The 17,957-nt window shown below is 41.8% G+C and overlaps 1 protein-coding gene across 1 annotated transcript in view; it reads right to left on the reverse strand.

Annotated features, from left to right (window-relative positions):
- The window catches only part of Myo3a (myosin IIIA), a 160,311-nt gene extending 142,608 nt beyond the window's left edge, over positions 1 to 17,703 (reverse strand). The window contains exons 1-2 of the mRNA XM_051150895.1: positions 17,524 to 17,703; positions 14,273 to 14,407 (exon numbers count right to left, since the gene is read on the reverse strand). Of these exons, the coding sequence (XP_051006852.1) occupies positions 14,273 to 14,407; positions 17,524 to 17,691 (303 nt within the window). The 5' untranslated portion in view covers positions 17,692 to 17,703. The remainder of the gene's footprint in view (positions 1 to 14,272; positions 14,408 to 17,523) is intronic.
- Between the last annotated feature and the right edge of the window lie 254 nt (positions 17,704 to 17,957).

Here is a 17,957-nt window from a genome sequence, read left to right on the forward strand (position 1 = left end):
AGAGAATCTGAACAGACAAGAATAAAGTCTGCAGTAGAGAACCCTTTCATATCTGGGCTCTGCAAAATTAAGTGACATTAAGTCCCACTGACAACTTTCAAAGGAGGCATCCATCTCCAGCATGGACCAACACTGATATAGCAAAGGAGATGAGAAGGTCACTGGGTGGGTGGGTCTGGACCAAGGCAACACCTCAAGGATGCTTGGATTCTACAAGCCCTTGGTCCCCTGATACCATATACTATGGACTCTGCCTTAAGCCTTGTTCTCAGCCAGGGATCTTGTCTGTGCTTTCTCTTGCCCCAGCTCTGATCTCCTGCTCCTCGTCCGTCATCTCCATCTGTATCACAGCATCACTGCCTGGAATCCCAGAGAGCCACCATTCTGACCCTCCAACTCACACACAGGCTGGGAAGAGGAGTGAAAGCAAATTTATCTTTAGTGTCCTATTTTGAAATACTGAATGAACTTTTCCCCAACATCTTTCCTAATTTTACTGGGACGCTGAACACTTCTAGATTAGATAGTAACAGACAAGATGGGCACTGGGCACACTGGCACACATTACTCATAAGCCTCACCATTTTGGGAAGTAGGCACCATCATCTCCATATTAAAGGTGAATAACTGGGAGCACATTCATAATTTGTTTCTTTCTTCACTCAAAGACAATTTCCAGCTAATGTGCGGTTATGTATAGCCTAGTATTTCCAGGTCTGTGGTTTCTTTTATATCAGGAAGATGAGCATAATAAAAGTGCTGCTATCCTGTATGCACCATACAGGGTCAGGCTGCCTCCACCATAGGCTGGCAGGGTCTCTTACAAAATTATTCCTGCAACATCTGCAAAGAAACTGAGTCCTTTAAAATGCCAGGCCATTCTTCTACAATAATGGTTCTCAACTTTCCTAATGCTGCAACCCTTTAACACAGTTCCTCATGTTGTGGTGACTCCAACCATAAGATCATTTCCACTGCTACATTGTAACTGTAACTTTGCTACTACTAAGAATCATAACGTAAATAATGGCATTTTCCAATAGTCTTAGGCAGCCCCTGTGAAAGGGCTATACAGTTCAAAAGAGCCACTACCCACAGGTTGAGAACCACTGTGGTAAAGGGACCCAGACATTAGAAACTAGTTGGCAACTTTCTGAAAAGCAATGCTAGAGAGTCCACTCTTTCCTTCCTTCCTCCCTCCCTTCCTTCTTTCCTTCCTTCCTTCCTTCCTTCCTTCCTTCCCTCTTCTCTCTTCTTCTCCTCTTTCTCCTCAGCTGCCTCCTTCCTCTCTTCTTCTTTTGCAATGTGTAGACCTCCCTGGTTGTACATTCTGTGGTTGACTAACATAAAAGAAATATGAACATGTCCAAAGAAAGTGAGGTCACTTATGTCAGCCTGACCAAAAATAAAGAGGAAAGGCTCACATGCACTGCTCTTTGACTTCTTCTATGACCAAAAACTGTCAGGACCACAAACCTACACAGAGGCCACCTGCTTCTCAGGCACATCTGCCCAGAGCTGCACAAGCTCAGCCTCAGACTGGTGCCACTGCTCTGTTAACCACTCTGCCGTGGATTAGCATCCAAGACAGCTAATGTACCTCGCTACTTTTTGTCTTTAAAAGCTTCCTTCTTGTCTTTAGCTGTTTGAATGTCCTGAATTAACTCTGGTCATTGCATTGCCATTGTGGACTCTCTTGTTCTGAAACAAATATTAGTATTGGGAGAATATCTTTGGCTCATTGTTTTGTTTAGGTCGACACCAACCGCTCTTAGTGAAGAAGTTTAAATTCTGGCTTCTTTTATTTAGCATAGTGAGCTCCAGATCCACCCATTGCTTCTTTATAGACAATATTTATATATTGTCTGAATGTTAATTATTCTCCTCCTCTTCCTCCTCCTCCTCTGCTGGTAAACACCACTGGATGGAGGGCCACTATTTACTTATTAAAAGAAGGATACCTGATTATTACTACTTTGGGGGATTTAGTAATATATCATTATTGGCTTGTAAATGGCAACAAATGCACCTCTCTTACGTAAAATGTCAGGACAGAGGAAATCTGAGTAAAGGAGGTTTCTCACCTGCTCTATATTTTCAGTTTAATCTTTCTGTAAAACCCAAACCACGGAAAACCTAATATCTGTTCAAGCAAGTAAGCAAAATCCCAGCTGCTAATACTGACACAATGAAAGGCCATATAAAACTTACTCAAGTTTAATTAAAAAATCATACCATTTTCCAGTGTGCTCTCAGAAATTATGTATTCTTGGTTGACTTTTTTTTCCCAACTCATTTTTGCTCTTTCACAGTTTTTAAACATGGATATAATGAATTTTGGTCATTTTCACTCCCACCGCCCTCTCTCATCCGCCATTCCTCTCTTGTTGAGACCCCTCTTCCCAACAGATCGCCCTTCTACTTTCATGTCTTTTTGTTTGTTTAGTTGGTTGGTTTAGTGGTATTTTGTTTTTGTTTGTTTTTTTGGTTGTTTGAGACAGGGTTTTTCTGTGTAGTGCTGCTTGTCCTGGACTCACTTTGTAGACCAGACTGTCCTCAAACTCGCAGTGATCTGCCTGCCTCTGCCTCTGGAGTGCTAGGAATACAGGCGTGTTCAGTTAGAGTCACTTGCATGAGTGGAAGTGGAAGGTTATTTAATGAAAATTGGACAATGGAAGAGAAGGGCAGTCTTCCCTGGCAACCACTAACTGCCAGCTCACCTGCAGGGTTGAATTTTACATCCAGTATGTTTTTACAGAAGTGAGGTGCTGACGTGGAAGTATTCTTGATGTGACACATACAGATAGGAGTTCATCATAACAACAATTATAGTCAAATGTATTTCAGAAGAATCACAACTTATTTCTTCACATTCCACAAATACTTGTTGAGTTATTGGCATATACAAAGGTTTTCAGGCAGATCAAAGATGACAAGGACACACACCAGTGGTTTTCAAGTCTACTTTCAGGGATACCTCACTTTCTATGATGGGGTTGGCAAGGAAACCGCTACTGGCATCTAGCGGTTTTGTCATGATGCCAACCATTCAAAAGCTCAGAGAACAGCCCTCTACAATGTAGAATCACCCAGGCCAAAATGTCAACAGTGACAACAGCAACTTCATTAGAGGAATAAAAACCAAATACATGGATCATGTTATATTTAACCTAAGCAATTTCACATTACCAAGAGAGAGGGAAAGCAAATTCATGCTAGGAGGTCAATTCCCACCCCCAAAGTATATAGCATTGCAACATAATGTGAAAACAGAGTCTGGATGCTCTTTAATTAAACAAACTTGAAGTATAATTTTCCTGAATCAGGGCTACACTAACTGAGAACATCCTCAACCATCTAACACACAGACATGAGCCGAAACAATCAGGACACAAGGGAAGGTATTCTGTAATCAACATCGTGGCGCTTCCAAAGGGCAGCTTTTGCAGGCCTTCTGAATGCATTCAGTACTTTTAAAGACAGATAACAAGATTTTTTTTAATAAACTGAAATTTATGAAAAAGGATTATTAATACCTGTAGGAAGAAATTCTTACTTTTGCTGTCTTTCATGTGCTTTGTTCGTTACCAGTGTGCTTTGAGGTCATCTGCTAAAACAGCCCATGTTCTGCCCTGAGACACAGAAGCACACCTTCGTTTCCCAGTGCTCACTCCAGTTTGGTTCTATTTGTTTCACAGAAGTGCTGTTGACATTCAAGCTTGAGTCTTTCTTTAGATGTGTGCTACGTCAGGGCATGTAGGGAATGCGGTGGCAGTGATGGCCTCGTTTTACACTGCCATGAGCAATGAAAAGGGTTCAGATTGCTCCACAACCTCCTCTGTTCCCAGCATCATTGGCCTCTGTAAGCCCAGCCGTTTTAGTGAATATCAAATAGCATTTGTTTGTGCTTTTAGCTTGATTTTCCTCAAAGCCTAAAAGTGTTAAACAGATGTCTTGTAAGTGCTTCTGTAAAGTGCTTAGGGTGGGTGCATTTTAGTAGGTGAGGTTTTTATTATTCCTACTCTCTAGGAGTGTTCAAAACATGGGCCCTGAATTTTGGCACACATTTAGATGGTCCACACACACCCCCCAACATATACTTTTACCATAGTAAATGCAATTATGGTCTGAGACCTTTTTTCTTTCAGCAAATTTATTTGAACATTTCAACAAGCTAGTTCTTTGGAACGAATCCCTGTTTTTTGTTTTTTTGTTTTGTTGTTGTTGTTTTTGTTTTTGTTTTTGTTTTGTTTTTTTTTTTTTTTTGCCAGTGTAAGGCTGGCCTCCAAACAGAAGGCAAAAAACCCAATTCTCTTTATAATATTTCACAGGGTTTTTGTTTCTTTTTTAATTCTACTATAAAGCATTCATGGATGCAGTATCTAGTAATCTAAACATTCATAAAAACCAGAGAAGCAGAGAATATTTACAATAAGAACAGAGGGCACAGAGCTGTGTGCAGACCACCTGCATTTCTCACAGTCTCCCAAGCCTGTGCTCTAGAAGCTACGTTCCAGGTAAGGACAAGGGGTCTCCTTCCTTTGCTGTGTCCCCATCCACAGGACAGAGGCCCTAATTCTGGTGCCCATGCTGCTAACACTTACTCCCACCCAGGCTTGTTCATGAGGTATAGGGTACAAGGCCAGAAGAGACAAGCTGAGAACAGAGGTTACATCCTTTCTCAGGAAGCAGGTGTCTCTGCAGGAGATGTGGGTCTCGGCCTCCTTTGGCAGCTCTGAAACAGTGGACCAGAGATTTTTGCCCACAGCCAGCCCTAAGAACAGAGGGCTGCAAAATTCTACCCAATGTTCCTAATAGTATTTGGGAGAGAGTGAGAAGTTCGAATCTAAAAAACCTTTTGAAAATAGTGAAGATTCTGGTAATTGCAAGGTGGTGTGACACTCTGTGAGAGCAGCAGGCTAACTATAGACTGTGCAGTTTAGGAGACAAGATCAAAGAAACAGCTAAGAACTCTGCTGGGGTCCTCGAGACTACTCACAGAACATGTGCTGGTGCTTGGCTGATCAAGCTGTGAAGCAATTGTTTGCCCTAGGACGTTGCTGAAATCCACAGAGGAATTAGCAGACCATGGAGTTCAACAGCTTGGTGCCATACAGAGGCAGACTGGCTAAATAGAAAAATCAAAGAAAGATACAGTTGGGGCTGGAAAGATAGCTCAGTTGGTAGAGTGCTTGCTTCACAAGTACAGGAACCTGAGTCTGATTCCCAGAACCAATCCATAGGTAGCCGAGGTAGCACAGGGTGCAATTGCAGCACCTAGGAGGCGGAGAGTCAGCAAGATCCTCGGGGCTTGCTGACTTTAGCCTAGTTGGTGCATCTGGAACTCATGAGAGACCATGTCTCAACAAAAAAGCTAGACAGAGCCTAAGGGATAACACCTGATGTGTCTGGCTTCCACAGAGCCACACGACCAGAGGCACGCATCCACATACATAAAAGCATGCTCCCCAATCCTCAGAGGTAGGAAGAAGTACCTGTTAAAAAGCACCATCATTCTTGGATAACTGTGACTATGTCAAATCAAGGCCCTCTGAGGAGTAATGTGAGGGTAAATCTATTGGATTTCCTCCATTAAACAAACAAGTCCAAACAGCAAGTCCTCTGAGAGAATTAGCATTTAGAATTCCTACAACAGGGTTGCCTAAAAAATGTCCAGTTTTTAGTCAAAATACTATGAGACAAAGGAAGAAATAAGAAAATGCTACTCTATAGACATGAAGAAAAGAGAGAGAGAGAGAGAGAGAGAGAGAGAGAGAGAGAGAGAGAGAGAGAGAGAGAGAAGGTAGCCAGGGCTGTATGTGAAGATGCACCAGTAAACAAAGGCATGAAAGCAGGAACGAACAAATGTGTTGAAATTGTAAGGGAAACCATTGTTTTTTTTTTTCTTTTTAAAGATGTTTTTATTTATTTATTTATTTATTTATTTATTTTATTAATTTATTCTTGTTACATCTCAATGTTTATCCCATCCCTTGTATCCTCCCATTCTTCCCTCCCTCCCATTTTTCCATTATTCCCCTCCCCTATGACTGTTCCTGGGGGGGATTACCTCCCCCTGTGTATGCTCATAGGGTATCAAGTCTCTTCTCAGCAACCTGCTGTCCTTCCTCTGAGTGCCACCAGGTCTCCCCCTCCAGGGGACATGGTCAAATGTGAGGCACCAGAAGATCTTTTCCCAGTCTGTAGGCTGTCGCTTTGTTCTCTTGACAGTGTCTCCTGCCTTACAGAAGCTTCTCAGCCTCATGAGGTCCCATTTATTAATGGTTGACATTAAGGCCTGAGCCATTGGTTTTCTGTTCAGGAAGTTGTCTCCTGTGCCAATATGTTCCAGACTCTTCCCCAGTTTTTCTTCTAAGTGACTTAGTGTCTCTGGTTTTATGTTTAATGCTAATACCAAAGAGTGAATATTAAAACAGAGAGTTTAAAATTTTTTATTATAACTACATCATTTTCTCCTCCCTTCCTTCCCTCCTCCCTCCCATTGTACCCCTTGCCTGTTTGCTCTCTTTCAAATTCATGGTCTCTTTTAACTGGGGCTGGCTTATAGTTCAGAGGGTTAATCCCACTATTAGCACAGAGGGAAGCATGGCGACATGAGGGCAGACACAGCGGTGGAAGTAGCTCGGGGTTCTGCATCCTCATTGGCAGGCAGCAGGGAGAGAGAGTGACCCTGGGCCTGGCTTGAGATTCTGAAACCTCAAAGCCTTCCCCTAGTAAAACGCTCCACCATGGCCACACCTATTCCAACAAGGCCACACCTCCTAGTAGTGCCATTCCCCGTCTTCATTTTTATCTTCCTTTATGAATTTTTAGCTGGGTCCAGAATTCTGAGATGGCGTCGTTTTACTCGGAGCGCTTCACAGATGTCATTCCAGGGTATCTTAGGAAATGCCATTGGCCGCCTTGCTCGGAGACTGCTCAGATGTGCAACACAGACTTTTCTGCTGTGCTCACAATTCTCCTCAGTGTCAGACTTTGGTATTCTCATTATGATAAATCTTGGTATAGTTTTCTTACCCAATTTCAGTGGGGACAATTGTGAGGTTCCTGTATTTAGATACACACATCTTTTCTCCAACACAGCTCATCTAAAGTTAACCTCCATTCTTGTGCTTTAGTTTGTTATTTTTCATAGTGACTGCTCTGCTTTAATTCTAGAAATTCCGCTTAGTCCTTTACAGATTCCATTTATTTCAATATTGTTAATTTTCCTTTAACTTTTTACGTTTATAACAGCATCAAAGGTCTAACTCGCTAATTCCAATGCCTCTTTCCACTGATGACATTTTCTTCTGACTGGTGCACATTTTCCCCTCTGTGCGTGTATCTTAATACTGCAACTGGACTTTGTTAATGTTATGTTATTGAATTCCTTGGTTTTGCCGTCTTACATGAATGAACACTGAATTTCATTCTGGAAGGCAGCTAATTAACATATAGATTAGCTCAAGCCTTCCAGGAAGCTCTTCTTTTAAGGCTAGCGAAGCCTTCCCTCAAAAGTACAACCTTTCTGGGGTCCCTAGAAAACGCTTCAGGTACCGTCAGTCAGTGAGAACTTGAGCACCTCACTACACAGCAAACCCACCCTGTGCAGACTGCAGCCTTGCACCAGTTCCTCCTCTGCCCAACACCTGCACACTCTGTTTGTTCTAGTCTGAATCCTCCTTGCATGTGTTTAATTTACATACACAGTCTTTCCTTTCAGGGGGCAGTTTTCTGCAGCACCTCCTGTTCTCTCTGATCTCTAACCATAGACACCCCCTAACCATGGACGCCCCCTCTCCAATCTTTTCAGTGATGTAGAACTTCTTTGGTCACCACTGCCCCAGCTGCTTTTCTCATCACTGTGATCAAATATGGTACAGAAACATCTTCAGGGATGAGGGATTCTATTTGGCTCATGGCTCAGAGGGTTTGATCCCTCAGGAAAGGAAGGCATGGAGGGTGGCACGGCTTCTCACATGGTACCACAAGCAGCTAGTCCTCTGGAGGGGAGGTGAAACTAAGCCATAATCCTGAAGTACCCTGGTTCCCCTACCACCACCTGACTTAGTAGCTTGTATCTTCCAGTTAAGCTCTTTGTAGGAAAACAGTGGTTCTCAACACAATGGTCATGACCCCTTTGGTGTGTGTGTGTGTGTGTGTGTGTGTGTGTGTGTGTGTGTGTGTGTGTGACTCGTGACTCATCAGCAACAAAATCACAGTTATGAAGTAGCAACATATGTAATTTTATAGTTGAAAGTCACCACAACATGAGGAACTATACTAGAGTCACAGTATTGGGAAGGTTGAGAACCATTGTTTAAAGTTTCACAACTTCTCTAAATAGTATGGCCAGGTGGAGACTAGATTCAAACAGGTGAGCTGCAGGGAGGTGGGGGTGGGATTTAACATCTACCTCTCAACTGCCTCCTAGGTTATGCCTTTCTGGGGACTATGGTGCAGGGCTTGCCTCTAAAGGTAAGCTTTATAATGTGTGGCACTTTCCCATTGTTTGAAAGATGCTTTACTTTTGTCCAGTTTTGCCCAGTATTCTGTTTGTGGATATGAAGTTAGCATGCTGACACAGGCACGATCATGGCTGGAAGCAGGATTATGGCTTAGCCTTACCTCCTCCTCTGCTTATTTCCCTGCAGACTGACAGACCTACAGGAGTGCTGTCTACCCTTTCCTGAGATAAGAATCACCTGAGTGTTTACTTAAAAATAGCTGCAAGCTGGGCAGGGTGGCACACGCCTGTGATCCCAGCATCTGGACGGCAGAGGTAGGAGAAGGCTAGCCTGGTCTACATAGTGAGTTCCAGGGCTACATAGACAGCCAAGGCTACATAATAGAGAGACTACCCTGTCTCAAAATAAGTAATAAATAAAATAGCTTCCAATTTTCACTCAAGAATTTTCTGCTTCATCAGTACAAGTGGTCCACACTTCTAATCAGACAGGTTGGAGGAAACTACAGGGCTCCTGCAGCCATTACTGTTTTCTGTCAGCAAGTTAAGATGACAGGCCTCCCTTGTCCCTTGTCAAAGGTCTTCTCTTCTATTATGTCTTAATATGTCTATTTATACAATAATTAATTTTAGCTTCAAATCATCTCCCCCACCACTACACTAACGATCTCTAATGTAAGTTCATCCTGGTTCGTACTGAATACTGCGGACCTACCATCATGGCCAGCCCAATGTAAGAGGTTCAGGAAATAAATGACTACATGTAAATTCTATGAAAGTATCCATGCATACAGACATGTGTGCACAATAACAGGTCAGTTTTCCCAACAGTATAGAAGGGTTCTGCTCAAAGTGTGACATGTTTCAATAAAACCTGCATTAATATTAACACATTAAATTCTAGATAGCACAAAAGCGATAAAAATTATGAAAACAGATACCACCCAAGAGGCGTTTCCTAATATGTGCTCATGTACTGTGTGATGCCTCATATGCCATTTCAGGGGATTATTGATAACTGATTCACTTGGGGTATACTTTGCAAACTCCAACACACTAAATCCAGATACAGAACAGCTCTCTCTAAGATGCTCAAAATTCCTGGGGAAACACATCACATATTAGGACTGGATAGTCAAAAGCCTATGACAAAGAAAAGCAATTTATCAGATGAACTACTTTGATGCACATAAGGAAAATATTAATCTATCAATTAGCAGCACAGTCCCTGAAGCCACACTGTAACCTGGCACTCCTGTGTGGGCAGCAGTGACTTCGGCAAGCCTTGATGTCTACCATGGGAAAATGACAGTGAGACGTATATATACGTTATTTATGCATATCCAGAGAGACCAGCATAAAGGAGGACACTTAGGCCACTTCCTCCATCTTGCTCTTTAAACAAAACCTTAAAGGAAATGGCTCCAGGTAATTGCTGTCTATTCTGTTGCAGGCATATGAAATAACAGCCTTTCAGATGAGAGCTGGGAATGGTTTTTCAGCCCCAAGAGCCTGAAAGGAATCACGCTGTCAGGCTGCTGCTCCACTGCAATTGTGAGCTGCCACAGGGAAGAAGGGACAATGCAGAGCTATGAGAGGCAGGCAGGAGCCAGCTTCCTGGCCACAGACTGCCCTGGCTTTTCGCCCCCTCCCAACTACAGAATATCAATGTGTTAATAGTGAACCAATAGAAAACCCTCATCCACTCTGTTGTCTTCATCATCCTGGTTGTTTTATTCTCCTCTTACAACAGACCTTGCATTACTTTCCAGATGTAAGCATAAGAAAAACCAGTAATGCCTGACGCATGACCTATGAAGGCCACTTCAATGACCTACGATGTATATTTGAGAGGCTTTGTAACTATTTACTGATTCTGTGTGTGTGTGTGTGTGTTCGCCTTTCAAACACCACCTGTAATTGCCAGTCTTTGATCTCCTGAAAGGGATATAATTTCAAAGAGGAAGATTGTCATAATTGGAAAGCCATGAAAGAAAGCGGTGTCACTATGACAGATGAGCAGCTCAGAGCTGACTGAGATGAAGTCCTGCAGCACCTCCCTCCACGGAGGAGCAATTGGCAGAGAGGCATTAGAAGAGAAAGGCTCTTTTTACAGACCAATGTCCCACTCTGAATTTTGGCTCTAAGGAAATGGCTCCGGAGTCTGGGTTTTCTCCTGGAGTTAAAATGCGGCTGTTCACTCAGCCAGGAAGGGGAAAATCACAGTGAAATCTCTGGCCTTCTTTTGTGCTCAGCAGTAGCAGCAGAGGATTAATGGGAGCGATTTAAATCGATGTGACTCCGTTGTGTTGCTCTCCTGGTTCCGATGAAAAGAATAGTCAGAAACCTAACCCGACTCAGTCACACACCCCACGTGGGTGTGGGCAGGACAACAAAAGTTAAGATATTGTATAAAGAGGCGTAGTGAAAAACAAATAAAATCATCTGCCTTGCCTTTATATATGCATCACTATAAGTAATAAAATACGGCGTGATGATAAGAACCTCCACAGGTGTTCCATAGACAAAGCAGAAGGCTCGGCCTAAGCTGACTCCCGTCTCTTTTTATGACCAAACAATGGCTGTGTTCACTAACCCAGGGACTAAGCAGGCAGGGCAGTCAAAGGGAGGCAATTCCTAAAGGGTTTTGTGCGCTATTGATGCTCAGATATTTATGGGGTAACAAAATGGATGGAAATAAAGAGTGACAAAGTTAGAAAAGGTAATTTTTTTTCAAAGTGAGAAACAGACTGCCCTCGCAAGATATGGAGAAGCTGTATTACGACAATCTCAATCCTGGATTGAAATTTAGGTGAAAAAAGCTATCAAGGTGAGAAGCCACTACAGGCATTTGTATAAGCTAGCATGGCCTTCCCCCACCTGGCAGGCTGATGGATCCTGAGGGCTGCCTCTCACAGCTCAGATTCAACCCCTCAGGAACACACCTTATTTATAGGAGGCCCCATTAAAAGCTGAGTGTTATTAGCATGATTCTTTGGGTAACATCACCCTCTCTTTGCCCAGCCTTTGGTTATATTCATACAAAATAATTTATTTGGCCTTTATTATGAGAAGAGGCAAAATTAGCAGTCATTTTGTAGCACAAAGGATTGATGCCACAGCCAATTTTGTAAAATGTGCCTCTAAGTAGCACCTGTACCATTCACGTTTATAAATCAGGTAATTGTTCTTCTAGGCACTTGTGTATATATGTAATTAGTATAATTTACATATTCAAATGATAATAATTTCATCCATTTACTAATTTCTCACTTTCTTTATGCCCACACAAACTTTGTTAGTTCAGCTAGATAAGGATCTTGATGTTTATTTTACTTTTCTCATTATTGTAATAAAATTCTCAACAAAAAGCACCGGAAGGGAGGAGGGGCTTATGGCACCCACGGGCTAAGTGTATATTGCAGCAGAGAGGTCTGGGCAGCAGGAGTGGACGCAGGTGGTCACACTGCACCCTCGGTCAGGGAGCCAGTTTGCGGAGAGTGGTGGATGCTGGTGTTCCCTGGCTTCCCTGTTAGTTCACTCTGGGACTTCAGTCCATGGGGAGTGCTGGCCACAGCTAGTGCAGGACTCCTCACTTTTCTCTGGAAACAGCCTCACAGGCACCTAGAACAATGCTTTGCGGCAGGGGACCCCAAGCCCAGTCAAGCTGACATGAAGTGTACTTTGTTATGTGGCATTATCTTCTTCTCTACAGCCATTTGGGGAAATGTGTGATATCTCTGTCTCATAGCAAAGCGTATGGACAAAGTTCAAAGAACCCTCTATGTCCCGACTGATTCATTATGCCAGAATAACACTCCGTTTCATCAGCTGGATTCATTAAAACCATTTTAGACAATCATTCCACCTTTTCTCAAAAAACAAAATAAAACCCAACATTAACAACAACAATAAAACAAAACAAAACAAACACACCCACCCACCCACACCCACTTAACTGTCATCAAGAGTTTTGAACTCCTTTCAAATAAATCCTAGTTCGTAGGGTTTATATTAAGAAATATTACTGTAATTAGAATGGAAGTTTGACAGGTTAAATGGCAAGATCTTATTTAATGTTTTTTAAGCTCTGGACAAAATGTCACAGCTTGTTTCCTTGACCATACAGATCTGTATCAGGCAGAGAATCCAGATCTCCGTTTCACTGCTGATCTCTTTGTAAAGCTGAGCACACATTATTAGAAGTATTTGATGTATATGCAAAATTGCACTCAAGACTCATACAGCAAAACAGCTCAGATAGATAAATGGAAAACTGAAGTAAAGACTCTAAAAACTTCCTTACTGATGTAAGAAAAAGAGATTTAGGTTCACAATTTGCATTCTATTACTTGGATAATTAAATTTAGATGAATAAAAGTTTAGCTTTGTTTAGTATATAATTTAAAATAAGATATAAAGCTATCTTATAGTAGAAAATATAGTTTAGCTTTGTAATAGTAAATTGTCTAATACTATGGAGCAATGATTTAAATTTTATGGATGTCAGATAACATTTCTTAAGCATTTCTTAAAAATATAATATTATGTTTCTGAAGGTTCTATAATATAATTAAAGGTTGCAGGTGAGAGACAGGTTAATTTCCTCTTACTCATAAATATCTATTTAAATGCTAATAAAGGTATAGAAACAGTCTGAGATACAAAGAAAACAGAAAGTGGGAGACCAATGGGCCAGATTCCAACCTTCACAGTATGGAATCATGTCAGCAAGTCAGGCCTGATGTAGCAAAGCAAAAGAAGTACAAACTGAAGGGCTCACTGAAGCTCACTGGTGCTCGCTGAAACGGAATAACCCGCACAGTACCAGGGATGGAAGGTGCTCGCTGAAACGGAAGAGCACAGTACCAGGGATGGAAAGTGGAAGGCAGGGCAAGAGTCAGAAAACAAAAGGTCATCTGGAAGCGTACAGTCATAAGACTGGACACTTCATGTAGGCTTAGTTTTCTTAACAAATCTATTTTATTAAGAACTTATTAATGCCCTCAAAGCTGGGTATTAGTCACTCACACCTGCAATCCCACTATTGGGAAAGCTGAGGCAGGAGGATTGCACGTTCAAGGTAGCCTGAGTTACTTGAGTGAGACCCGCACTCAAAATAAAATTGTAAAAAAACGGTTAAAAGAAAAAAAGAACCTATTAACTGAGAGTACCTTACTTATAACCTGACTAACTGAAACAATGGGAAAAGAGAATTAAAGAATACAATAATGAAACCGTAAGCATATCAGTTCCAAGAAACAATTCTCCTGGTGTAATCAGCAGGATTTCTTCTGCTGGAACCTGGAGCAACCAGAACCTGGAACCTCAGCTGGAACCCCGATCCCCTTCCTTTCTCTTAAAAACATTTTTAGACAGGGTTTCTTTGTGTAGCCCTTGGTGTCCTGGAAATTGCTCTGCAGACCAGGCTGGCCTCCAACTCATAAAAATCCACCTGTCTCTGCCTTCCAAGTACCAAATGTTTTTTTTTTTTTTTTAAACATACATATTAAGATGAGATTCCCTTGTAACCTGTTTCTCTGTATGACAAAATCATCTTATTTTCTTTAGTCTTTTATCATGGACTCATTTCCTTTTAATCTTCAGTGGTCTTTGTAGACTTTGACTTTCATGATGTCTCTAAGATGTCAGTGCCCAAACTGGTACAGTTTTATCCTGAAGACATCAGCATCAAGGGATACACTAGACACAGGCTTTGCATGCTGTAGTTGTGACATAATCACAAAGTCCCCCAAGGCCACAATGCAAATCCCCGTCACACAAGCAGAGCTGATCACTCACCTCAAGAACCAGCCATAGCTTGTCTCCATTTGTTTTGTCCTTCTTAAAGTAAACCCCATAGAATCTGACCACATTGGGGTGGTCGGAAAGGGTCCTTAGGATGTTATACTCTGCTTCAATCTCCTCATCAATATCCTGGGTTAAAAACGGTCATAAAAAGACATTGATCAGAAAACACAAACGATGCTAATAGAATAACATTAGGATACTAAATAGAGAATACCAAATAGGTTATAGTCGATGCTACAGAGTTTTGTGACACAGAATTGAAGTCTCTCATTACATTGTTGAAAGAGTTTGTCATTTTTGTACTAATTCAATGCATATCAATCTGGATTAGCATAACCAAGTTTTAAAAGGGAGAGATAAAAGGCTATGGTTGTGTGCAAATGGAGTACTACTCCAGATGATTTCATTTCTACTGTACTAGTGATTTGATTGCAATGACAAAGACTACGATTTAAAATTTTTTTAAAAAGGCTGAAAAATTAGTTTCTTTGGTTCAGAAATCAGTATATTTTAAAGTTATAAAAAACCATCATGCAGGCAATAAATTCCTCCTTAAAACACTGAAACGGGGCTAGTTCATATGAACGGATAAAGGTTAAGTTAGCTAACAGCTCATCCACACAAGTAGAATGAGTGGACACCTTAAGAAAATGCTGGAAAGCCATGTGGCCATGTTTCTAGAACACCATGTCTATATGGGGCAACTTGCAGACAGTAGGAGAAAATCTTAGCAGTACTGCTCTAACAGTCAAAACCTTTGTTGTTTCTCTACAAATCACATAATCACCACTGTATAAAGAAAATGTAAGTTCCAAGAAGGCAGGCTCAGAGATATTCGGTGGAAAATACAGGTCTACCTTCCAGTCCTGCTCATGCTGCCCTTTTCTTGCAGAGGATCAAAACTCAAAAAATTTTTTTACAAATATACAAAATACTAAGACTCTTTCATCTTAGAAAATAGATCCTAATATTTATTTAGGAAGTGGGGTGTATTCTAGGCTATGCTTTGTTTCTTTTTTAATTTGGCTTGTTACATGATGAATGAAGAATAAATAATTTTTAGGAAACTGTGTATGCTCTCCGACAAGAATAAAATCAGCAAACTAACAAATTAATTACCACAGTTGTGAAATCTTTCATTAAAACACAGTAGAAGGCTAGAGAGGTACCGAGGCTCAATTGGTAAGGTAATTCATTCACAAGCCTGGGGACCTGGTACTGATGCTCAACACTCATTAAGAATGCAGGGAACAGTTGTGCGCATTTGTAATCCAGCACTGGGCAGGTAGAGTCAGGCAGTCAGAAGCTTGCTGACCAGCCCACCTTTAACTGGTGAGCTCCAGGCCAATGTGATGAAAGAAACGGAAAGCATTTCTGAGACGACCAGAGGTGTTCCTCTGACTTTCACATGCTTTTTTTTTTTTAAATCTCTCTGTCTCTGTGTTTCTATCTCCTTCCCCCCCCCCCCCCCATCTCTCCCTTCATCTACCCTTCCTTCCCCTTCTCTCTAGAAATAGTTAAAGGTCTAGATCACCAAGTGTTGTATGAGCAGGGTGCATGAGTGAGCTGTGGAAGAGTGATGACCATGTGCATCATTAGCGACCTGCTCTTATCAATAAGGAAACGAGTGGGGAAGGTACATGTCATACTTCCACTGTGAGCACAAGAGTCCTTTAATAAAAGTGCCCCTCAGTCGATGTGGGAGTATGTGATTCTGACCATATCTATTGGGCTCCCTTGGGTGTTCTGGGAAGCTTAGTTATCTCTAAGAGGCTCAGATGTTTCCACACTGCCAACTCTTGTTCTCAAAAAATAAGCCTGGGGTGGGGTATACAGTTCAGTGTGGGGAACCCCTGCTAGTCACTCAAGAGAGAACACATGGCTGTACAGGAAGCTCCATTCTTCAATGAGGGACTTCACCCCGATGAACTAACACCATTTCTGCTACGGGCACACTTAGGCAGATGTGAAAATTCCCTTCTCTGGGAGAAATTCAATATACTTTTCTCTGTGAAAACACCTCTTAACAATGCCACTTTTTAAATTTATTTTTTTTGAAGTTCATACAAGAGGACTATCTATCTATCTATCTATCTATCTATCTATCTATCTATCTCACCTACCTCTACCTTTTCCTCCTCCAACTCCACCTCCTACATTGCCCTACTCCCTGTGAAATTCATGAGTTCTCTTGTCCTTACAGTTACACGCACACGCACGTGCATGCACATGCACATGCACACACACACAGAGAGAGAGAGAGAGAGAGAGGGGGGGGGCATTTAGTGCCATTTCTTTCTATTTCGGCCTGACCACCCGGAATTGATAGATCAAATCCACCAAGGGAAACCCCTGGAAAAGCTGATCCTCCCTCTCTCAGAAGTCAGTAAGTTCCTGAAGCATTTTTCCAGGGTAGAGCTCAGTGAGCTTTCCCCACCCATGTGGGCATATCGACTGGTTTCATGGTGCAGTTTAACCTTTTTTAACCTTTCCACTCCAGTTTGGCTTAAGAGAAATATTACCCAAGTGCAAGTGAGTGCAGGAAAAATGGAGCTCAGGTCTAAATTTTCAGGAGAACTTCTAGACCCAAGAGTCTATTGCTATGACACTTTTGAAGAATAAAATGCCATTCAATCAACTGCTTCCTTGTTGAGAGCTGCGTTTACATGCTTATCCATCTGTTTAAGTTATTGTGGCACCTTTTTATTACATGTGCAAAACATGTACAGGAGGAGCCAATGCTTAGCCCTCTGCTTGTTTTTCTATTTTCTCCTTCTTTCAGAATGACACCCTGATGAGTGAGTTGTCATAAGATGGCGTCATGCTTTCAAAGTGTTTAATCCAAGGAAAAATAAAGTAGAAATTTATATAATAAAAGCTAGGGGCTGGGGCAATCTCTCAGCTGGCAAAGTGCTTACCCAAGTTCATTCCCCACGACTCCTAGACCCAGATAAGAACGCTGAACATGGTGGTGCATGCTTGTAACCCCCGAGCTAGGGAGGCAGAGTCAGGGAGACCCATGGCCAGCCAGTCAAGCCTAATAGTGAGTTCCAGGCTGATGGGAAACTCTGCCTCCCCAACACAAGGCGAGTGAAGGCTGAGAAATGGCCTTCTATGCACCCGCACACACCGCATGCACATTTGCGTCCACATGCGCCTCCACACACATGAACATGCATACCCCCACACACAGACAAACAAGTAAATGAACACAACCTTTAGAAACACTCAGAGTGACTCACGTGGATCGGATCCAGAATTTTAACTGCCGCTTTCTGGCCATTCTTCTTATTCAGGACTTTGAAAACCTTCCCGTACGTTCCTTTGCCGATGGTTTCAATGATTTCCCATGTATCGGAAGGATCAGGAAAGTTATCAAAGATGATGGTCTTTCCAATTAACGGAAGCATCTCAAATGTTCAAGTCACTGGAGAGAAAAGGTACAGTTCCACCTACATTTGATTGCAGGTGCTACGTGGCATACATAAGTTGGTGGGAAATTATCTAATATTTTCACCAATGTAATAAGAAGTGTTCAACACTAACTAAATACACTTCAGAGTCAGAGGAAATTTAATTTCTCCTTTATGAGCAGATTAATGATTTAATAATTCTTTGTAAGCAGGACTTAATGTCTATTTTTAATATCGTTTGATATTTATTCATTAATATAGTT

Source organism: Acomys russatus, chromosome 9, assembly GCF_903995435.1.
Source record: "Acomys russatus chromosome 9, mAcoRus1.1, whole genome shotgun sequence".
Taxonomy (NCBI): Eukaryota; Metazoa; Chordata; class Mammalia; order Rodentia; family Muridae; genus Acomys; species Acomys russatus.